The sequence below is a fragment of the Carlito syrichta genome, unplaced genomic scaffold (assembly GCF_000164805.1).
Source record: "Carlito syrichta isolate Samal-C Ts95f unplaced genomic scaffold, Tarsius_syrichta-2.0.1 Scaffold314875, whole genome shotgun sequence".
Classification (NCBI taxonomy): Eukaryota; Metazoa; Chordata; class Mammalia; order Primates; family Tarsiidae; genus Carlito; species Carlito syrichta.
This window is the reverse complement of record NW_007258971.1, coordinates 534930-559645: the sequence shown is the minus strand read 5'-3', so window position 1 is coordinate 559645 and position 24716 is coordinate 534930. Positions and strand designations below refer to the sequence as shown.

Genomic DNA, 24716 nt, shown 5'->3' with positions numbered 1-24716 from the left:
TTTTTTGTAGAGACAGGATCTTAACTATGTTGCCTAGGCTGTTCTCAAACTCCTGGGGTCAAATAATTCTCCTGCCTCAACTTCCCAAAGTGCTGGGATTACAGATATGAGCCATCACACTTGACCCTACTACCTGATTCCAAACTATACTACAAATCCATAGTAATTAAAACAGCATTGTACTGGCAAAAAAAAAAAAAAAAAATAGCCTGACCAATGGAACAAAATAGCTCAGAAATAAACCTACACATGTACAGCTAATTGATTTTTGATAAAGGTGGCAAGAATATACAATGAGAAAAGGATAGTCTCTTCAGCAAGCAATGTTGGGAAAACTGAATAGTTATATGCAGAAGAATGAATCTAGACTCTTGTCTCACACCCTATAAAAAATCAACTTAAAATGAATTAAAACTTGAACATAAGACCAGAAACTGTAAAACTACCATGACATTGATCTGGGCAATTGCTTTTTTGGATATGACCCTAAAAGTGCCGACAACAAAAGCAAAAATAGACAAATGGGATTACATCAAACTAAGCACAGCACAGCAAAGGAAACAACAATATGAAGAGACAACTTATAGTTTGGGAGAAAATATTTGCAAACCAAACATCCAATGAGGCATTAAGATCCAAACTGTATAAGGAGCCCAAACAACTCAATGACAAGAAAACAAAAAATCCAATTAAAAAATGGTCAAGGAGCCGGGCTTGGTGGCTCAGCCTGTAATCCCGCACTTTTGGGAGGCTGAGATGAGTGGATTGCCTGAGCCCGCAGGTTCGAGACCCGCCTGGGCAGCAAGGCCTCATCTCTACAATAAATCAAAAAATTAGCCAGGCGTGGTAGCGCAGCCCTGTAGTTCCAGCTACTTGGAAGACTGAGGTAGAAGGATCACCTGAGTCCAGTAGGTTGAGGCTGTGGTGGCTGTGAGCGTGCCACTGCACTCCAGCCTGGGCCACAGAGTGAGACTCCAACTCAAAGAAAACCAAAAAAACAAAAAATGGACAAGGGATTTTGATTTGATGTTTCTCAAAAAGAGACATACAAATGGTCAATAGATATATGAAAAGATGCTCAACTTCTCTAACGATTAAGAAAATGCAAATTAAAACCACAATGATAGATCATCTTACACCTGTCAGAATGCTGTTATGAAAATGATGAAAAATAAGTCTTGGCAAGGAAGAGGAGAAAAGGGGGTCCTTATACAATGTTGATGGGAATGTAAACGAGTACAGCCATTTTGGAAAACTGTATGTAGTTTCCTCAAAGAGCTAAAAATAGAATTGCCATATGATCCAACAATCTTACTTCTGGTATTCATCAGAAAGATTTGACATCAGTCTGTCTATGTCTGCACTCCCATGTTCATTGCAGCACTGTTCACAATAGCCAAGTTCTGAAATCAACCTATGTTCATCAACAGATGAATGGATAAAGAAAATTGGCTAATTTACACAATGGGATACTATTCAGCCTTAAAAAAGTAGGACATTCTGTCATTTGTGACAACATGGATAGAATTGGAGAACATTGTGCTAAGTGAAATAAACCAGGCACAGTTCTCATTTGTACTTAGAATCTAAAACAGTTGATCTCAGAAGCAAAGTGTAGAATGATGGTCACGGAGGCTGGGGGTTTAGAGGAATGGGGAGATAATGATCAAAAGGTACAAAATCTCAGTAGGAATATGGGTTTGTTTTTTTTTTTTTTAGGTTTAATGTGATGAATATAGTGGAAAATAGAGTATTATACATTTATTGTTTTGAGTCAGAGTCTCACTCTGTCACCTAGGCTGGAGTACAATGGCACAATCATGGGATCATGGCACCATAGCCTCCACCTGCTGGACTCAGACAATCTTTCTGCCTCGGCCTTCTAAAGTAGCTGGGACTTTACAGGCGCCTGCCACCATACCCAGCTAATTTTTATTTATTTATTGTAAAGATGATGTCTTGCTGTGTTGCCCAGGCTGGTCTCAAACTCCTGGTCTCAGGCAGCCCTCTTGCCTCAGTCTCCCAAAATGCTAGGATTACAGGCATGAGCCACCATGCCTAGCCAAGCATTGTACATTTCAAAATTGAAAAGAAAGAAATTTAAAATGTTCTCATCACAAAAATGATAAGTATTTGAGATGATGGATATGTTAACTAATTTGATTTAATTATTTCACATTTTATTCATAAAATCACTTTGTACCCCCTAAATATACACAATTATAAATGATCAGTTTATAATTAAAATTACATATACATAAAAATACATGATATTATAAAATACCTTCTTAAACTATTTCAACTCGAATATTATTTTAAAATAAGATATTTAGAAAATTATGACACAGGCAAAATGACACTAGCTTTATTTTTTTAAAAAAGGAAAAAAATACAGATTGGAAAGTAAGACTACTGTCCATATTTACAGATGACATCAAAATCTGTGTAGAAAATTCTTAGGAAAACACAGACACAAAAACCCATCTGATTCTAATAAGCTTGCATCCCACAGCATTGTAGGATACAAGGTCACTATATAAAGCAAACTATCTTTTTATATGTCATCAATGAACAATTGAATTTGAAAATTTAAAAAGCAGTACCATTTACAGAAGCATCAGAAAAAATAAGTATACATCTAACAAAATATTGACATAATCTGTATGTAGGAAAGTATAAAACAAGAATGAAAGAAGTTTTAAAAATCTAGATAAATGGAGTCCATGTTCATGAGTTGGAATCTCAATATTGTAAAGATATCAACTCTTTGCAATTGTATGTATAGATTCAATCCAATCTTAATCAAAATCCCTGCAATATATTTTATAGATATCAACAAACTCTGTAATTTGCAATATATTTTATAGATATCAACAAACTCTAGAACAGTCAACACAACTCTGATAAAGGAAAAAGTTGGAGGACTCCCTTTACCCAATCTCAAGCACAAGTTTAAAGCTATTATAATCAAGTACATTGATCAATAAAACAGCATACGGAGCCAAGAAACAGACCCACACTAATATCATGAACTAATTTTTGAAAAAAATCACCAAGTCAATTCAATAAACTTTGATGGAGCAATTGTACATCCATGTGAGAAAAAAATACATAGAAATAGACCTTACATCTTACTCAAAAATTAACTCAAAATGGACTGTAGACCTAAATGTAAAATGCCCAAAGTATAAAACTTCTTGGGAAAAAAAAAATCAGTGTAATCTTGGCTTTGGTGGTGAGATTTTAGAGGCACCAAAAGCACAGTCTATGAGAGAAAAAATTGGTAGATTGGACTTTATGAAAATTAAAAATTTGACTTTGTGAAAGACAATGTTAAGTGAAAGAAAACACAAGTCACAGACTGGGAGAAAATACTTGCAAATCAACTATGTGATAAAAGCCTTCTATCCAGAATGCATTAACAACTCCTAAATTGAACAATAATAAATTTAACCCAAAGAAAAATGAACAAAAATTGGAACAATTACTTCACCCAAATGGGTGGCAAATAAGCATATAAAAAGATGCTTAGTTTCATTTGTCATTAGAAAAGTACAAATTAAAACAAAAATGAGATACCACTCACATCCATTAAAATGGCTAAAATTAAAAAAAACCACATACACACGGACAATACCAATTGCTGGCAAGGATGTGGAGGAATAGGAACTCTCATTCCTTGCTGATCAGAATGCATAGGAGTACAACCACTTTGGAAGATAGTTTATACTTTCTTATAAAACTAAACATGCTCATACCATACAAACCAGGAATTGTGCACCTTGATATTTACTCAAATGAGCTGAAAACTTATATTCACACAAAAACCTGCATTCAAATGTTTCTAGCTGCTTAATCATAAATGCAAAAGACTAGAAGCGATCAAAATGTCTTTCTACAGGTGAATGGATAAACAAGCAATGGTACATCCATATAATGGAATATTATTCAACAATAAAAAATGAGTTATGAATCCATGCCTCATGCCCTTTACTTTTAGATGAGCTAAAAGTAAAGAAGTGCCCAAACAAAACAAAACAAAACCCTACAACAAACAACAAAAAAGGGGTATGTAAGAGCATCACAGCTGCTAACAGAAAGAGCTCTCAATGGCAAAAGGTAGAACAATTTCAACAACAAAATAGTGTGAAATTGAATTATAGCCCAAATTATAAAATAAATACCCATGAGGCCATACTGATATAAATATTGAATAAATAAAGAGGAGAGGTAGACAAATCTGTACAGAAGAATGTCAAATGATTATGTAATATTCCTCCTTCAAGAAGGTGGGTATTAACATCCCATCCTGTAAGTGTGGGCTTTTCATGTTGACTTTTCTTCTAAAAAGTACAGTACATAAAGGGGAGAAGGGAAGACTAACTTAAAAGCTGAGAAAGCTGACCAGTACTACCTCAGCCAGGTAACCAAGGCTAATACTATCAGCGATGAGTTATGTTGATAGTGTGTGCTCTTGATATGATATGATGAGAATGACACTTTACCTCTGTAGTCTTCCTCCCAGAAACCCATAACACTTGTCTAACATCAGACAAACACAAATTGAAGGACATTCTACAAAATACCTGACTAGTACTCCTCAAAACCCTCTCACTCATCAAAAACAAGGGAAGTCTGAGAAACAGTCACAGAGAAGCCTAAGGAGACATGATGACTGAATGTAATGTGGTATCTTGGATGAGATCCTGGAACAGAAAGTGACATTATTTAACACCTAGGGACACTGGAATAAATACAGACTTTAGATGATAGAGTATCCATATTGGTTCATTAGTTGCATTAAATGTATCATAGTATCAACAGAGAAAACGGAATATAGGGTATATAGAAACTTAGTGATGTTCTTGCGACTTTTCTGAATACCTAAAACTATTCTAAAATAAGATGTTTATTAAATGTTTTTGATAAAAGTCTATGGGTTAGTCCAAGCAATCTTTACAAGCCCCTAGGTGATTATGATGCATGCTAACCTCTGAGAACCGTGGCTTGACTGTATAACCAAAAGGAGACTTATCCTTCGAAAAGTTTGTGGTTTTAATTGCAAGGTAGGAGACAAACAACATCTTATGCAACGGTTGTCTCTGGATGGTCTCAGTAAATAAGGAATGGATATCTTTGACATGAACTCATAAAGCATATTGATTCTCATATAATCCATTTGTGAGAGGGGTGAGAGTGAACTGTGTTTGTAGCTCAGTTGTACTGTAATTGTATCGGGCCCACAGAAGATTAAATTAGAAGGAAATGGAAGGAAGATAAAGTAAAGGAAGTCTTCCTAGGTTGCTCTCTACGGGGGTCTCCGAGAACAGCCAAAAAATGGCATCCCTTTCCCCCACCAAGTTCTGAATTCATTGAAGAATATGGCAAGGTAGATATAATGGGTTAGAGCCAAAATGTCACATCATGGATAAAAATCTCCAGTTAAACTCCCAAATCTGACAGATGTACCTACCAGTTGGTTAAAGATTCTAGACCACCATCGGCCTCTACCAACACGCTCAAGGGGTTTCATGAGTAAAGGTCTGGAAGAGCCATGATCGTCATAGTGGGCTTGGGAAGCAGCTCTGGGAAGAACCATCAAGCAGGGAGATGTTCATCACTGGCAGTAAAGAGGAACAGACAAAGTATATTGATGGCGTTGTGATTCTTTTCTGGATGGAAAGGCAGGTGGAGTCAGGATCTGCTGGATGACCAGTTTGGAGTTAGGGGATCCAATCCATGAAATAGGCAGATTCTATAGCCTGATTTGGGGTAGTTTCTCACTATGCATCAAATTCAAGCAACATTCAGGAAATGCTGATACCAAAATCCAGGCAGAAATCCTATTTGCCTATGAATGGTAGACTATTACTTTCCCCACTCATGACAGATATCTGAGATGTTACTATATTAGGTTCTATACATGTGATACATCTGACATGAAATCATTTATTTTTATAATTAGCATGTCTATGCCACAGTGATACTTTGAAGTATATATAACTAGGTCGTCAATGAAGATCTGGTTGTCTAGCAGCAAGAAAACTCAGAGAATCAAGAACCCACATTTCTAGTCTCAAAATTGTCAGTATTCCTGTATGGCCTTAGACTTCTTATTTAATGTCTGCTTCTGGTTTTCTTCATTGATGAAGTAAAAAGTATGAATTACATATACCTCAAATTGTGTCCATGTGAATAATTCATTTACCTTTTTGCTTGTCTTGTCTGTCTTAGCCAGATTTACTTACATAAGTCATATCTTTATTTTACTTTAAGAATTTATAGCACATATAATAAAGATGAAAGAATATTTTTAAAAAGAAAGCTCTCTTGCCGGGCTCGGTGGCTCAGCCTGTAATCCCGCGCCTTTGAGAGACTGAAGTGAGTGAATTGCCTGAGCCCACGGGTTCGAGACCCGCCTGGGCAGGTGAGACCTCATCTCTACAATAAATCAAAAAATTAGCCGGGCGTGGTAGCACGCGCCTGTAATTCCGGCTACTCGGAAGGCTGAGGCGGAAGGATCACCGGAGCCCAACAGGTCGAGGCTGCGGTAGCCGGGAGCGGCCACTGCACTCCAGTCTGGGTGACAGAGTGAGACTCCAAATCAAAAAAATAAAAATAAAATAAAAAGAAAGCTCTCCTAGTACTGAAGATTAGCAATTTAAAGTTGTTTGTTTCCAGCCCTGTCCATCTGTATAATATGCTACATTATTATTACCATAATGTAGATTATGTTCTGAACTGCTCTGTTATTTAACATTTAATCACAAGCATATTTTCATGATTTTTTATATTTAATTGCTTTTTAAATGCACTAAATACAGATGAGTATTCCATAATTTATTTAGCCTTTCCAAATGTTGATGATTGGTTTTTGAAATTGATAACTTTTTTTTTAGATTATAAGGAAGGTGTTTTTCTCAGGCTATGAACCTTCTTAAGAGGAGACTGAACCTTAGTCTCTGGAAAGTGTATGTTTTTTTGGTTTTTTCTGAGTTGGAGCCTCTCTCTGACACCCAGGCTGGAGTACAGTGGCACGCTCACGGCCACCACAGCCTCAACCAGCTGGGCTCCGGCAATCCTTCCATCTCAGTCTTCCAAGTAGTTGGAACCACAGGTGTGCACCACCACTCCTGACTAATTTTTTTGATTTATTGTAGAGACGAGGTCTCGCCAAGTTGCCCAGGCTGGTCTTGAACCCTAGGCTCAGGCAGGAAAGCGTATGTTCTGGAATCTTGTTTTCCTGAAGCGATGCGAGCTTTACCTATCCCAAGGGCTTATGGATCCCAGTTTCACAGCGTTTTATTAATAGAAAACATTAACCTCTGATCCATGTATCTCGTCATGACTCATCATGACTCTTTATTACCCACATAACCAATTTCAAACTTACTAGCCCTGAAACTTTATCCTCAGTAAAATTTTCTAAGGACCTTGGACTAAGTCCCGACTATCCTAAAGGTTTATGGTCAGTTCTTTTTAACGTATTATTTGTATAGACATTGAGTTCATTTTATTCCTGTAGTCAACCAGGACTTCTCTAAGAGCCGTGCCTTTCCCTCCTTGTGATAATCATTGGCAGTAGAATGTGATCTAAGTTAAAAGACCACTAGTAAGAGGGCCAAATGAGGAATAAAAGGTTGTTGTAGCTCTAAATTAGAAGTTAACTTCAGAGCCCAAAGAAGGGTCGCATATGATATCCCCCAGATATACTTGCCTACGTGTTCTTGGGTAGTACCAAGAGTCACTAACCCCAGTTCCTCTGTTAGCATTGCGGAGTAGTATAATGAGATACCGTTGGAGTTATGACTTTAGATGTGAGACTGGAATAGGCTTGATATGTCAGCAAGGGAGATTGCTGATGGGTTGTAAGATCCAGTTTGGCTTCGGAAATGTTGGACAGACTACATTTCATAGCATAGCCTGTTCCTTGACCATGTACGTCACCTGCAATGTATGATTCATGATGGTATGTTGGTGACTAGGGAGAAAAAATGAAAATTAAAATAACAATTAGTAAATGATCTTTATTAAGTCATGTATTTTAGATTTGCGAGTTATGAGAGCAATACCTGAAAAAGCTATAACAAAAGAAGACCTGGAGAAGAATATAAAGATAATACTCACAGAGACGGAAACACTGAGATTTTTTGACTTGCCAACAGTCATGGTGTCTGTAGAATCTGAAGAAGCTGAGAAAGTAATGTATGTATGGCTCAGTGGTCGTCACTGTTTCTGTAATTCAATTGCTAAGCCAGGGGTTCTTGTCTTTGTTTCTGTGAAGGGTCCTTGAGGATTCCTGGATATGTTCCTGTGAAATTATATACATAATTGAAATTGTATGGAAAGTAAATGTTTATTTGTATGCAAATTTTTCTAGAGGAAGATCTCATAACCTTACCATATTTTTAAATAATTAGGTGAACTTCTAAGCCAAATAATAAAAGAAATAAAAGAAGTTCCCAAGTATTTATATAGGTCCTTATCGCTTTCTTATACATATATAAAGTATTTCATTTAAAAAAAAAGAACTGACTTTTTATGTTTAAAGCTTAAGAAGGGGAAAATGAATTTACTATGTTAAAGCAGCTTTTTTTTTTTGAGTTGGAGTCTCACTCTGTCGCCCAGACTGGAGTGCAGTGGCCGCTCCCGGCCACCACAGCCTCAACCAGCTGGGATCCGGCGATCCTTCCGCTCAGCCTTCCAAGTAGCTGGAACTACAGGCGCGCGCTACCACGCCCTGCTAATTTTTTGATTTATTGTAGAGATGAGGTCTTGCCTGCCCAGCGGGTCTCGAACCTGCGGGCTCAAGCAATTCACTCACCTCAGCCTCCCAAAGGCGTGGGATTACAGGCTGAGCCACCGAGCCCAGCATTAAAGCAGTTTCTATTTCTCTTTATTAATGAATATAAGTAGATCATTACTTTTACTTTCAAATACACTGATACTCTGTTGTTAGGTGCGTACACACTGATGGTTAGGTTTTCATGGAGAATTGACCCCTTTGTCATTCTGTAATGCCCTTACATGTCCCTAATAATTTTTTATGCTCTCAGGTCTATTCTGTCTAAAATTAATAGTGCTACTGTAAGTAGATGATCAATTGTTTTCAGATTATTTTGCATCAAGTATTATTTAAATATGATTCATAGTACTAAATATGTGCTAAATGCACTAAATATGTTAGTACATAGTACTAAATACACTAAAATAATTTTAGGGTTTATCCCTTTACAAAATATATAATGTAAAATTGGACTATAAAGCATAGTACAATGTTTTATACTATCATGAATAACATACTTTTAAAAGCTCATAAGAAGTAAAGAAAAGTTCCTAGGACAGAAAAAAAAGAAAAGAAAAAATAAGAAAGGTATGTGTGTGTGTGTGTATATATATATATATATATATATATATATATATATATATATATATATATAAATTTTTTTTGAGTCAGAGTCTCACTACAGCCTCCAACTCTTGGGGCTCAGGTGATCCTCCTGCCACAGCCTCCCAAGTGGCTACAGGTGCGTGCCAGCACACCCAGCTAACTTTTTGAACTTTTGTAGAGATGAGATCTCGCTGTGTTACCTAGGTGGGTCTAAAACACAATTATAGACATGAGCTACCATGTCCACCCTGTATAGATAGTTGATCTGAAATCAGAGAGGGAGAGATGCTGGGAGCAAATGTTAATATTAGCACATGAAATCTGGAGACCAATGGTAAGTCGTGGGTTCCCCCTCAAATTGAGAGAGCTGAGATTCGTGTGTTAAGCCAAGACTCTCAAAAAGAGCTCAGTTATCTCAAATGGTCCTAGGGCAGTAGGGTCTCCTGGCCACTATCAAACGCAAACACAAACCTCTGGAGGAAAACATACCCCATTTAGGCTCTTAAGATTCCCTCAGATTGAAATTGGTAAAAGTACACTAAAGCATTAAAGAAACAGGTCACTATGAATAAGAATAAACATAAATAACAAACCCGAGATACAGATACTGAGGACTATGGAAAATCACATTATACGATGTAGAATTTAAAATATGTGTGAAATGTTTAAACAATCACACAAAAATTGGAATAAATAAGAAGAAATCTACAAAAAAGAGATATACTTAGTGCATTATACTGGCACTCCAGAATACCAAGTACAAAGGAAGATTTTAAAATTAGAAGGTAACTAGGCACAGTGGCTCATACCTATATTCCTAGCTACTTGGGAGGCTAAAGCAGGAGGATAACTTGAGCCCAGGCATTTAAATCCAGCCTGGGCAATGTAGCGAAACCCCATCTCTTAAATAGATAAATAGATAAATACATTGACATTTCAAAGTAATTTTATTTTTATTTTTATTTTTATTTTTTGTTTTTTTGTTTTGGTTTTTTTTTTTTGAGTTGGAGTCTCACTCAGTCGCCCAGACTGGAGTGCAGTGGCCACTCCTGGCCACCGCAGCCTCGACCTGCTGTGCTCTGGCGATCCTTCCACTTCAGCCTTCCAAGTAGCTGGAACTACAGGTGTGTGCTACCACGCCCGGCGAATTTTTTTGATTTATTGTAGAAATGAGGTCTCGCCAAGTTGCCCAGGCTGGTCTCGAACCTGCAGGCTCAGGCAATTCACTCACCTCGGCATCTGAAAGCGCGGTATTACAGGCTGAGCCACCGAGCCCAGCCAGTAATTTTATTTTTAAAAAAGAAGAAAAACTATAGGGAAAAACATCACCTACATAGAAACAATTAAACTGACACCATTATTAGATATAAAGTTGCAGCCGGGCTCGGTGGCTCAGCCTGTAATCCCAGCGTTTTGGGAGGCTTAGGTGGGTGGATTGCCTGAGTCCGCAGGTTCAAGACCCGCCTGGGCAACTTGGCGAGACCTCATCTCTACAATAAATTTTTAAAAACTAGCCGGGTGTGGTAGCGCGTGCCTGTAGTTCCAGCTACTTGGAAGGCTGAGGCGGAAGGATCTCCAGAGCCCAGCAGGTCGAGGCTGCAGTGGCCAGGAGTGTCACTCAGTCTGGGTGACAGAGTGAGACTTCAACTCAAAAAAAAAAAAAAAGATATAAAGTTTACTACATAATGATAAGAAGTTATGCTAATTCTAAACTTGAACATTTCTAATAAAATAACCTCAAAATATGCTAAACGAAAATTGGAAATTTGATAAGTATATCCCATTAAAGCAGGAAATTGAAACCACACCTCTCTTAATTATTCACAGGTCAGCCAGAGAAAAATTAGTATGGATATAGAAAATTTGAACAAAACCCGAATGGTCATACATAGACCTCTGCACTTAACAATTAGATAACACATTCTTTCCAGCACATGTGGAACACCTATAAAAATCATCTATACACAAGGCTATGAAGCAAGATCTCAAAAATGTCAAAGAAGTAGAAATATACAAACTAAATTATTTGGCCACAATGCAATAAGGTTAAAAATCAATAATATACATCTAAACTAAAACAGACACACATGCAGATACACATTTGAAAGTTCAAAAACACGTTTCTAAAGTCCTCATGGATCAAAGAATAAATCATATTGGAAATTTTAAAAATATTTAGAACTAAAAGCATATGGAGTTAGGGCTAGCATATTATTGATAGGTACTGAGAATAGTAGGACTGTTGGGTGATCCAGTATAAAAGATCATTCAATGTAATCTTTTCCCAAGGATTTTTTTAAAACTCTAATTCACTTTTTGGTGTATTCCACATTAATGAAAGTAATTTTAAGAGAAAGAACAATATAAAAAGATATTTTTGGTGACAATTTTTGTTTATGGGTTTGGTATATTTTATTTTTTATAGCCAGAGAAACAAAAATTATGAAATCCTTTGTAAAAACAGAGTAGGCAATGACCTATATGTTGAAAGGATGATGCAAACTATCAATGGAGCACCAAAGAATAAAGACATTCAATGTGATAAGATCATAATGGAAGACAAAGGTAATTTGTTTTATTCTGCTTGATAAACAACAATGTTTCATTATATATTCTTTGAGTCTGTCAATCAACAAATCAATGTTGAAATGTGTAAAGCAAAAATAGAAATAATTTGGCCAAATCACAACAGTAGTTGGATACTGTGATCTATAGTTTTCAGATTTTGACAAATAAAGATATAGAATTTAAATATAGATTTGAAAAAATATGTATAGATTGGAATAACATAATTACCAACCTTGATTTTTATGCATATTATGGCATAGAACTTTTCATTCTTGAATATTCATGAAATATTTAGAAAAATTGATTATTTACTATGTTGTCAAGAATATCAACCACAACTAATAGCATTTTAAATGTCCCTCACATGCATTAACTGGTTTAATTCTCACAGCAACCTGATGAGGTAGGTATTATGATTCTCCATTTTGGAGATGAGGAAATAGGCCAAGAGAAGTTAGCTACTGGTTCTGGTTTGGAACCTGTGCTTAAACACTACTCTTACCACTTCTTTTTTTTTCTTTTGAGTTGGAGTCTCACTCTGTCACCCAGACTGGAGTGCAGTGGCCGCTCCCAGCCACCGTAGCCTCGACCTGCTGGGCTCCGGTGATCCTTCCACCTCAGCCTTCTGAGTAGCTGGAATTACAGGCGTGCACTACCACGCCCGGCTAATTTTTTGATTTTATTGTAGAGATGAGGTCTCGCCTGCCCAGGCGAGTCTCGAACTCGTGGCCTCAGGCAGTCCACTCACCTCAGCCTCCCAAAGGCGTGGGATTACAGGCTGAGCCGCTGAGCCCGGCACCACTTCTTAACGTGTACAAATTAACAACCTTGAGCACATTGCATAGCAAAAACTCTGTGAGATGTGGCCAAGGAGTAATTAGAAGTAATTGTAATCTTAATTGCCTTTATTACACAGCAAAACTATAAACTAGTTTTTGTTTGCTTTTGAGTTGGAGCCTCACTCTGTTGCCCAGGCTGTGATGCAGTGGCATGATCACGGCTACGGCAGCCTTGACCACCTGGGCTCAGGCAATCCTTCCACTTCAGCCTTCTAAGTAACTGGAACTACAGGCGCACCTTACCACCTTTGGCTAATTTTTTGATTTATTGTAGAAATGAGGTCTCACCAAGTTGCCCAGGTTGATCTTGAACCCCTGGGCTCAGGCAATCCTGTCATCTCCACCTCCCAAAGTGCTGGAATTAAAGTGTGTGAGCCTCCACATCCGGCCTAAATTAGTTTGTTTTTTTAAAAGATTAAAATTACAAACTTCTAGCAAAAAAGTTGACATTGCTTTTAATAAAAGAGCACACATACATCCTGTTGGTGGGAGCATTTATTTCCTACTCCTAATATTTTGTTTTATGTGGAAGAACATGAACATCTCCATCTCTCTCCACTCTCTCACTCATGGCTGCCTGGGAGTGGAGGTGTGACTTGCCTGGTTGGTGAATTGGGGAGCAGGAATATGGGCATGTATGGTTATTGCTTTGCTTTCCCTTTCCTGATGGCATGCTGGCAGCAGGAAGTACAGATTCTGATTGGTTTCTTCATGGGGTACGTTTTGCAAGGGGAGTTACTTTTATTGATCCATATATCCTTAATATTTACCTGGTCTGTATCTAAATTATTTAGTGTAAACTGTCTGTCATTATCTAAAAAGATCTTTATTGTGAAATATATCCTACTAACAGAAGAGCAAATAGCACATATATGTGCGGTGTAAAGAAAGAATTAATCCCATATGCTCAGTTAGGATAAGAGATGGAACATCTCCAGCTGCTAGAAGCCCTGGGACACGCTTCTCTCACAATGCGCTTTCTCCGCACCTCTGGCAGAAGCATCTGCGCTCCTGCCTTTTGGTTTGGCGTTGGCCCGCTTTTGCTTTTCTTTGTGGCTCTTCTCCTGCAGCAGAAGCTGTGGTGTCCTGCCTGCATCACTCCTGTATCACCTTATACTAGCCAAGCTCTGTACACCAGCAACACCAGCATTTCTTGACCTTTTAAAAACCTTTAGACATGTTTTAGACTCAGAAATGCTGAAAAAAAGAAAGTATGTGGAATACTTTTTTCTGATACTAGTTAAAATAAGCTTTCTTCAGTAGTATATTAACTATAAAATTGGGAAGTCACAATCACTCATTACTTACTACCCAGTTTTTATGTGATATTAGGGCATGTGGTTTAAGATCTTGTTATTTTTTAAAATAGCTTTATTGAGGTATACTTGATATAAAAAACTGCACATATTTAATGTATATAATTTGATGGGTTTAAGATTTTCTGTTTCATAGTTTAATTAAACTTGTTTATGAACAAATGGTGGTACTCAAGCACCAAAATTAGTAATCATTTGTTAACTTCAAATAAGAAATATCTTTTCTTCACCCAGATATCCTGCATTGCTGCTTCATATTATGTATATTTATTCATGTGGCAATTATCGTATTAGTGACCATGTAACAATATATTGGTATATACTAAACTTTCAATTAAAAGAAAGAAAAGAAAGGTAATTCAATATTCAAAGTGTTTCTTTTTAAAGTCTCTTCATGAACATGGAACTTCTAGCCTTTCAATTCAGCAAAATATGCTAGGTATCCATGTATGATTTTTTTTTAGGGTGGTATTAAGGTAAAGTCATTAAGACAGAAATACTGTAAAGGAATTTGAGGCCAGGCATGGTGACTCATACCTGTAATCCCAGCACTTTGGGAGACCTAGGCAGAAGGGTCGCTTGATCCTGGAGTTTGAGACCAGCCTGGACAACAGAGAGATCTCGTCTCTATAAAACATCAAGTGTGGTGGCATGTGCCTGTAGTCTCAGCTACTCAGGAGGCTGAGTGGGGAGGATTGCTTGAGTCCAGGAATTTGAGGTGGTGGTGAGCCACAGTTGTGTCACTGCACTCCAGTCTGGGCAACAGAATGAGAAATTAGAGTTAATCCTCTTACCCATTGAAAACATTGAGATACTAAGGCTCCTTCATTCTATATTTGGAAAATTGTAGCAATGATGTAACTGCAGATCCAGAATCTATTTTTATTTTTAAGGAAAATATTGTTTATTAAATCACCATCTTTTAACTGAAAGTTTGGGAAATTTAGCATGTAGGAATATACTGTTACATGACCACTGATAAAATATACAAAAGCATTACAAATCAGCAGTGAAAGGGGCTGGTGGATTTTTATTATTATTTTAAGATAACAAAACACTGACAATTTTTGTTTGGAGGTCATTGTTATGTTTGATGATTTGAATAAATTTAACTAGCTTAAACTAAAATTTTAAAAGAGACGGTAATAACCACACTCCTCTACAAGTTTCTTAAGATCAGATTTGATATCATTTTCCAGTAGGTGCAATCTTTTCACACTAGGAAACTTTACTTGATAAAAATGGAATTAGATGCGTGCAAATAAACATCTGAGAGTATAACATGTTAACCATATGCAAAGGAACATACCAATCTTGTTATAACATCATTGTCTGGGTCCACATAACCAAGGCAGACTGATATTATGCTGCACCAGCGTGGGTAGAGGGAGAGACGTGTGGTAGTCAGAAGGGATGAGGATATTTTGGAGGCATTTCTAAAGCACTAAGGTATTTGCTTGCAATGTGATGACAAAGGGTCTCTTGACATGTACTCATGATCTATTCTTTTTATCCACTTCCTGCCATTATTGTGAGACAATAGTATGTTTTAAAAATAAACAATAGATTTTTTTTAATGTTAAACTTTTTTTCAATGTGTTGCCCAGTCTATAGTGCAGTGGCTATTCTCGGGTGTGATCACAGCACACTACAGCTTTGAACTCCTGGCCACAAGCGATCCTTCCTCCTCAGCTGGACCTATAACTGGGATTACAGGCACAGGCAACCGTGCCCAGCAACAGTAGATATCCTCAATCTTAGATTTTGCATTGTTTGATTATATATAAATAGAAAATAGTGCAATTTGGCTTAAAATAATTTTTACCTTTCTGTCTCTTTTTAGGCATAATGTCCACTGCCTGGGATTTGTATGATTCTTTCAATACTATGGAACTTGTATCTTTATCAGTAAAACAATCTGCAACTGAGCCAAGTAGTAAAGCAAGCGTACCTCCTAAAGAGCAGGACCAAAGATTGCCAGGGAGCACTACAGAGAAAAGTAAGATTTCATTTATTCAAGTTTTTTTGAATGATATTCACGACATTTTCTAATAAATTATTTCCTTGTAGTAATAATGTTCCTTTCTGATGGACCATGAAAAGTACGAGCTTTACTCACAAATAGCGCTGTTACCCATTTGCATTATCTTGAACTCAACTGAAAATTTATTTTTCTTTACTACTGTCAAGAAATTTCAAAGCAGTTTCTCTAGTGTGTCTGTACTTGCTCTTAAACTTTCATATATGTGAGTTCCATCATTTTCTATCTCTCTTTCCTTCTTTAGATTAATTTATAAGAAAAAGAATATATACTAACTCTGTGACCACTTAAAATGGAGATATATTAACAATAGTGCCTCTTAATTTGGGGCAATGTCAGTTCCCCAGGGGGCATTTGGAAATGTCTGGAGACATTTGTGGTTGCCATGTCTATGAGGGACAGCCCTTACAACAAAGAATTATTCAACCCCAATGTCAATGCCTGTGTCAAGGTTGAGAGACTCTGCATAACTTTCATGTTTCATATTTTAAGTTTTAAGAGAAAGTGTTATAATGACAACCAATACAAAATTGTAACTTTCCAAATATACTTGGCAATGTGGAAGAATTTTGACTAAGAGCAGTTATAAGAAGTTTGTTAAATTCTACTTCTGAATATTTTGTGATTACCTAATTTTACTCTTCCTATTCTGAAGTCTTGAGTTTTTTCTTATAAAATTATATCACTGCATTTAAGAGATAGTTTTCATTTTAGATTAACTAAAACCTGACAAGTTTTTGTGACATTTTGGCAACTTACTATAATTAACCTGAATTGCTTCTACTTTCACTAATTTTGACCCAAAGACAAACTTAATATTCAAAAGCTCAGTAAATCAGAAGATATTTTGAAGTAACAAGTTTAAAGAAAATGAATAATTTTCAGGAAACAATTACCTTATTTATAATTAAATACATTATAAATTTATTCCTAGTCTTCCTTAGCATACTAAAGATCCACAGACCTTTGAACTTAGCTTGGTCTTTTTCATCTTGTTTACTATTCCTTTAAAATCTAACTTTAGATATGTGGCCTATATTCTTTTGTTTCTTTGATTAAAGACATTTAATCATATTTACAGTTATGTAGACTGGATCTGTGTTTTACTGAAAGCTGCTTATAATGAAGATTAGTTAATTTTCCCAGAGAACAATGAAGGGAAAGAAACTACTGGTTATCACTAAAGAGACACTGTTGTTGTTAAGTGTGAATGTCCAGTTGACAGATTTGCTTTTAGAAGCTATCAAAAGCTCAGGAAAAATCCAATCTTAGACTGAAAATTTCATTGGGACTTTGGTTGAATATGTGTGCCCTGTTTTCATCAAGACCATTGACCTACAAAAAAAAGTGCAAGTGCAAAGTCCCAAAAGAGAAATGCCTCAACTTGTGAGTATTTTACCATTTCATGTGCTTCTGGATGTGCTTTTAGGAGCAAAAAGGTAAACTGGAACCATATTCAATAACTCCATTAGAATATAGATCTTATTTTTTTCAGTATTATGACCAATTAAGGGCATAGAAGAAACCAGAAGTAGGAAAAAGGAAAAAATAAAAAAAGAAAAGAATAGACAATACAGATCAGGCTTTTGAAAATGTAAAGGAAATTCAGATAAAAACGAAGACTTTAGATCACCTCTAAAGTCCCTTTGACTGTGAGATTTTATAGTACAAACACAAAGAAAAAAATCTAAATATGATCCATATTCGATTTAAGAAAATGTTAACTTAAACTTTTAAAGTGCAAGTTACGTTTTAATCTTCTATTTGTCATATTCGAGGGGGAAGCATCCAATAATTTTTATCTTCAAATGTAAGACCACACCTCAGTTCACAGAGATAAGATAGTTGTTATTCTTAAATAGGGCTTCAGATTAAAAAATGATTAGTAGTCTTTTTTAGTAAAGTTTTAGATTTACAGAAAAATTGAGCAGATGGTACTGAGAGATTCACAAAACCCTCCTATCCCTCCTCTTCCTGTACACAATTTCCCCTATTATTAATGTAGTTAATTAGTGTAGTATCTGAGTAGGGACCCCCCCCCCAAAATGGAATTATCTTTTGGAGGGCAGGCCTCTTGTAGTGAATTCGGAATTTGTTGCTCCAGATCAAATAGTCGATCAAAGTTTTTAATCTGGAAGTTTTGAGATCTGCAGAAAAAATGGCCTGAGTGTTGTAACAAACAAGTGACTAGTTCTTCCACCATGACACTGCATCTGCCAGCACCGTAATGAGTGTTCAGCATTTTTGACCAAAAACACTTGAGCCCCATGCCCCACCCTCCCTATTCACCCAATCTCCCCCCAAGCAATTTTTTTTGTTTCCCTAGATGAAATAAGTCCTCAAAGGGAAACATTTTGTTGCTGTGAAAGTGGTAGGAACACTAAAAGGCACCACAATTGACCAATTCAAAAACTGTTTTGAGCAGTAAAAAAAGCGTATCCGTAGGCATATTGCATCAAACAGAGAGTACTTTGAAGGTGACTGAAGTTTAAACATGTAAGAATAAATACACAATTTTTTATAAATAAATTCCATTTTCTGGGGGAGTCCCCTTCGCATTTACTATAATTGGTGAACCAATATCAATACATTATTAATAACTAAAATTCATAGTTTACATTAAGCTCCATTCTTTGTGCTATATGGTTCTTCAAGTTTTAACAAATGTGTAACAGCATGTTGCCACCATTACAGTTTCATATAGCAGCAGGAGTTTCGCTGTCCTAAATACCTCCTGTGTTCCACCTGTTCATCATTTCTCCTTTCTCCTATGCCCTTGATAATCGCAGATATTTTTAATTTTTTTGTCTCCATAGTTTTGTCTTTACCAATCTGTCATTTGGTTGGAATCATACAATATGTAGCCTTTTCAGAATGGCTCCTTTCACCAAACAATATGGTTTAAGGCATTTCCATGTTTTTTCATGGCTTGATAGTGCATTTATTTTTATCCCTGAATAACTTTCCATTGGATGGATGTACCACAGTTTGCTTATGCATCCACTCACCGAAGGACATCTTGGTTGCTCCAAATTTTTGATGAGTCTGAATAAAATTGTTGTAAACGTTTATGTGCAAGTTTTTGTGTGCACATAGTTTTCAGTTCATTTAGGTAAGTAGTTAGGAGTATAATTGCTGGATCACATAATAAGAGTATGACTATCCTTTTAAAAAACTACCAAACTGTCTTCCAAAGTTGTAACATTTTGCATTCTACCAGCAACAAGTGAACATTTCTGTTGGTCCTCATTCTTGCCGGCATTTGGTCTTGTTAGCTTTTTTAGATTTTAGCCATTCAAATATGTATGCAGTTGGTATCTCATTGCTGATTTAATATGCAATTTCCTAATGACATGTGATGTTGAGCATCTTTATATCTTCTTTGGTGAGGTATCTATGTGGAATTTTCACCCTTTAAAAAATTTGGCAATTTGTTTATTATGAAGTTTTAAGTAGTCTGTATATAATTTGTATATAAGTCCTTTATATATTTTGCAAATATTTTCTCCCAGTCTGTGACTTATCCAATTTTTTAGCAGTTTTTCACAGACCAGAACTTTTAAATTTTAATTTAATTTTTAAATTTTAATAAAGTTTAATTTATCAATTTTTTTCTCTTTTAGATTATGCATTTGATGGTGTACCTAAAAATGTATCACATTGTTTTCCTATATTGTCATCTAACACTTTTATAGTTTTTTGTTTTACATTTAGGTCTAAGATCAATTTCAGTTATTTTTGTAAAAGGTTCTTTGTCTTGATTAAAGCATTTTGCAAATGGGTGTCCAATTGTGTTAAATTGTTTCAGCACTGTTTGTGGAAAAAGCTATCCTCTCTTTGTTGAATTGCCTTGCTCATTTTTCAGATATCAGTTAACTTTATTCATGTGGGTTTATTTCTGGGCTATGGATCAATTTGTTTATTATTTCGCCAATGCCATAATGTCTTGATTAACTGTAATTTTAATTCTTGGTCTTTTGCCTTTCCACATAAACTTTAGAGTTAATTTATTGATATCCATGAAATAAGTTGCTGGGATTTTGATTGACAGTGCGTTGAATCTAAAGATTAAGTTGTACATAATTGATTCCTTAACATTATTGGGCTTTTCTACCCTTGAAAATTTACTTAATTTAGATATTCTTTGATTTTTTTCATAGAGCTTTATAATTTTCCTCATATAGATCCTCATACATATTTTGTTAGGTTTATGCATAAGAATTTAATTTTTTCGTTGTTGACATAAGTGGTATTGTGGTTTTAATTTTAAATTCCAATTCATTGCTGATTTATAAGAAAGTAGATGATTACCATCACAAAGATAGTTTATTATACCGATACAGCTCAAGAGAAGGAGGCATGCCATGCCGTGGACTGACTATACACGAAAGCACCGGGGTTGGTCAGAGGGCAGAGGGAGTGTCGGGGAAGCCAAGGGAAGTGATGAGTGAGGAGGTAGGCAAGCTTAGGAATGTCAGTGGGCTCTGGGGCGGAGGAGGTTGTCTGGTAGTTGACCCTGAAGCAGTTAGGGCAGGAGAACCGTGGCTCTGCGATAAAATCTTTTTTTTTTGAGTTGGAGTCTCACTCTGTCGCCCAGACTGGAGGGCAGTGGCCGCTCCCGGCCACCGCGGCCTCGACCTGCTGGGTTCTGGGGATCCTTCCGCCTCAGCCTTCCGAGTAGCCGGAACTACAGGCGAGCGCTACCACACTCGGCTGATTTTGTGATTTTATTGTAGAGATGAGGTCTCGCCAAGTTGCCCAGGTGAGTCTAGAACCCGCGGGCTCAGGCAGTTCACTCAACTCAGCCTCCCAAGGTGCGGGATTACAGGCTGAACCACCGAGCCCAGCTGAAATAAAATCTTTATGAAGGAGGCAGTCGGGGTATGTACTTGGTTGGTTTGCGTCTGAAAAGCATGCTGTCATTTAGTCCTTCCTTTCATTTGCTATGACTTTCTAATCCTTTGATGATACTTTCTATTTTTCATTTGTTTCAAGCGTATTCATAAATACTTGTTGAAGCATTATTATGATGTCTGCCGTCAACCCTTTGTCCGATAATTCCAATATCTCTGCCATTTTGATGTTGGTGTCCGTTTTCTTCTTCTTTTTCATTCAAGTTAAGATTTTCTTGGATTTTGGTATGATGAGTGACTTTGGTATGAAGAGTGATTTTCTTGGATTTTGGTATGGTGAGTGACTTTCAATGAAACCCCTCATTATATTATGAGGGTCTGACTCTTTCTTAAACCTTCTATGTTAGCAGACTAGTCTGGCACTGTTCTGGCAGGGGAAAGGGCGGTCACTGCCTCATTATTGCCAGGTGGGGGTAGAAGCCCAGGTTCTTCATTTGACCTTCAATGATGCCTGGGGGGAGATATCTTCATAATTGCTGGGCAGTGATAGGACCTCTGGTTTACACAGTTGGGTGATATAGGAGTGCTTCATTATTGCCCCACATGTGGCCCTCATCAACACCACAGAGTAGGAGTTAGCCTCATGACTGCTGGGCAGTGATGAAAGTTCTGACTCTTCACCAGTCCAACTCTGACTACTCCAGCGGTGAGAAGATGTGGAATTCCAGACTCCCCAACTGGTCTCCACTGACACTGTAGGAAGGGGACTACTATCATTATGTTTGGTAGGGACGAAAGTTCTGGCTTCCTACTGAAGCTTCTCTGACACCACACACAGTGGAGGGTCGGGGGATTGGGATGCCTCGCTACAGCCTGGTCAGTTTAGAAGTTTAGGCTCTTAATTGACCTTAGTGATAGGGCTACAGTCACGTTTTGTTTGACTAGAGTAGAATGGTTGTTATCTAAAAGCTTTCTTTCTTTCAAAGCTACTCCTTTCCTTTGACTAGAGAGAGGGAGCTTCTTTTAGATACTCTTGGTTTGTGCCCATTGGTGTTTCCTGGTTGCTAGCTTCTTCAGCTCCATGTCTGGGATATGTGAGGCAAAAAGAATACACATTCCTTGTTCTCTCCACCTGTCAGAAACTCCTGGCTGGGCTCGGTGGCTCAGCCTGTCATCCCAGCACTTTGGGATACTGAGGCAGAAGGATCGCCAGAGCCCAGCAGGCCAAGGCTGGGGTGGCTGTGAGCGTGCCACTGCACTCCAGCCTGGGCGACCGAGTGAGACGCCGACTCATAGTTAGATTTTGCAGGTGGAGTGGGGAGAGGTGTGTTCACTCCATCTGCGAAGATGAGGAAGCCAGAGTCCTCTTCATTCAGTTTTTAGAACAAGAGTTTACTAAGTAGCGTAGTGGGTAGAAAAATAGTCCCCAGATTTGTGCACATCCCAATCTCTGGAATCTGGGAATATGTTACCTTATATGGCAAAAGGGATTTTCCAGATGCAATTACAGTGAGACTCTTAGGATGGAAAGATTATCTTGTATAGTCGATTGGGCCCAATCTAATCACATGACTACTAAGAAGTGAAAGACCATTTGCAATTGTGGTCTGGGAGAGAGATGAAGTGACAGATGACAGTAAGACAATAAATGTTGCTGTCTTTGAAAATGGAGGGAAGGTTGTGAGTCCCCTCTGGAAGCTGAAAAGTCAAGGATAACAGATTCTCCTTAGGTCCTACAGAGAGGAATGTAGCACCGTCAGTGTCTTGGTTTTAGCTCAGTGACACTTGTGTCAGGCCTCTAACATACAAAACTGTAAGATAATAAATTTATGTTGTTTGAAGCCACTGTAATTTGTTATAGCAGTGGTAGAAAACATAATACAGCAGTGTAAATTCCTATAAAGCCCTCATTAAATCAGACCTTTAGCTGAAGACTGATAATCTTATTTCAATTTGAATGCGAAGTGTAGAGATACAAATTACCTCAGGAGGTTCTCATTACTTACATTCTGAAAAGCAGTGTAATTTTTGATGGTTAATAATTCCAAAATGAAATAATATAAGTGCATCTTGCATCTGCTTGGTACATAAATATATTAAATAAATGTCTACTGAAGTTATTGGAAATTAGAGGAAAACAAATACAAATGATGAAATGTCATTTAAAAAATCTATAGAATGATAAACCATCTAATGTTATTTGAATATTTTATCATTGCATCATGTTTATATTTTACAGATAGTGAAGCTAGTTCTCTCATGGATATAGAAAATGTAATTTTGGCAAAAATCCGTGAAGATGAGGAGGACCACTCAGATATGATATTTAAATCTGACAAATTCCGTCAGGACTTATTTTTTATGGAACGGGTTCTAATGGAAAATGTATTTCAGCCAAAACTTGCAGCCTATCGTCAGCTTCCTGTTTTAAAAGGTACTTTTAACAAATCATGTTTAGACAAACTCAATTTTAAAATGTAAATAGTATCACATATTTCTAAACATAATCTTGAGACAGTTATCAGCAAACATGTTTATAAAGCCTAGAGCACTAAACATAGAGCAGTGATGGCGTCCAGGTGAAGGTGCCCACAGCAGGCTGTTTCTTAGACTCAGAACCTCTCAAGCTTCTGCAGCTCTTTTTTCTCCCTTAGTCGACATTCAGTTGGTTAATTATTTTTCCAGCATTGCTCATATTCAGCCCTCCTTTTCCATTGCCACGGACACTTTCTAGGTCTGGCTGTTATTGCTGCTCCTTAATTTTATTGCAGAAACATTCTCCCCATTCTCTTTGCTACAAATCCCATCTCGTATGGTCACAGAATATTTGAAAGGACTTTAGAGCTTGTCTAATTCAACTTTTCAATATGTGAATGGAGAAAATGGAGATTATAGAAACCTTGTAAGGTAACATAGAAAGAGGCAAAACTAGGCATTCTACCCAGGTCCTTTGATCTTAAGTTCCTGTTCTCTTTCCACCCTATCACCCCACCTTGCTGATGTGTCCTAAACACAGCATGGCACTTAACTGCTCGAAAACCTCCAGTGCCTTCCCATTGCCTAGAATACATTACAGACCTCAGAGTGTATCCCTCAGGAGGAACCTGCAATCTGGCCACAGACTACTGTATATCACTGCATTACTCTGGAGAGCTAAAGGTTAGCCATGCTAGACTTGACTTGGCAGTCCCCAAATATAATTCAAATTTTCTTGCTTTTGTAGTTTCAATTGGAGTTTGCTTGACAGTCCACCCTTGTCCCCACCTCATCTTTGCTTATTGTATCCCAAGCTTTCAAATATTGATTAGGGCAAACTCCTTCATGAAACCCTTCATGATTCTTTAAGTCAAAATTAATCTACATGATTACATAAAAAAATAAATTATGAGTAGTATGTGTGACAAATGGCTGTACGTATTCTTGCCTGTCTATATCTAGAAGAATATTGAAAAACTATATTCCTTCTCTCATGTTAGATTGCTGTTTTAAGAAAATTATTGTATATTTAAAGAATTATAAGGTTACAACTTAAAGAGTACTGTAAATATTGACATTTACAAAACAAAAAGCTGTTTGTACCTTACTCCTTTAAATGTATTTTATTTTTAATTTTAATTTTAATTTTTTTTGAGTTGGAATCTCACTCTGTCACCCAGACTGGAGTGCAGTGGCCGCTCCCGGCCACCGCAGCCTCGGCCTGCTGGACTC

General features: G+C 37.1%; 1 protein-coding gene across 2 annotated transcripts in view; it reads left to right on the top strand.

The window, feature by feature from the left end:
• The window catches only part of WDR78 (WD repeat domain 78), a 135880-nt gene that overhangs the window by 38257 nt on the left and 72907 nt on the right, over nt 1-24716 (top strand). For both annotated transcript variants that reach the window (XM_008072200.2, XM_008072205.2), the window contains exons 5-8: nt 8049-8205; nt 11817-11956; nt 15958-16113; nt 23248-23442. In XM_008072200.2, coding sequence (XP_008070391.1) covers nt 8049-8205; nt 11817-11956; nt 15958-16113; nt 23248-23442 — 648 coding nt within the window. The remainder of the gene's footprint in view (nt 1-8048; nt 8206-11816; nt 11957-15957; nt 16114-23247; nt 23443-24716) is intronic.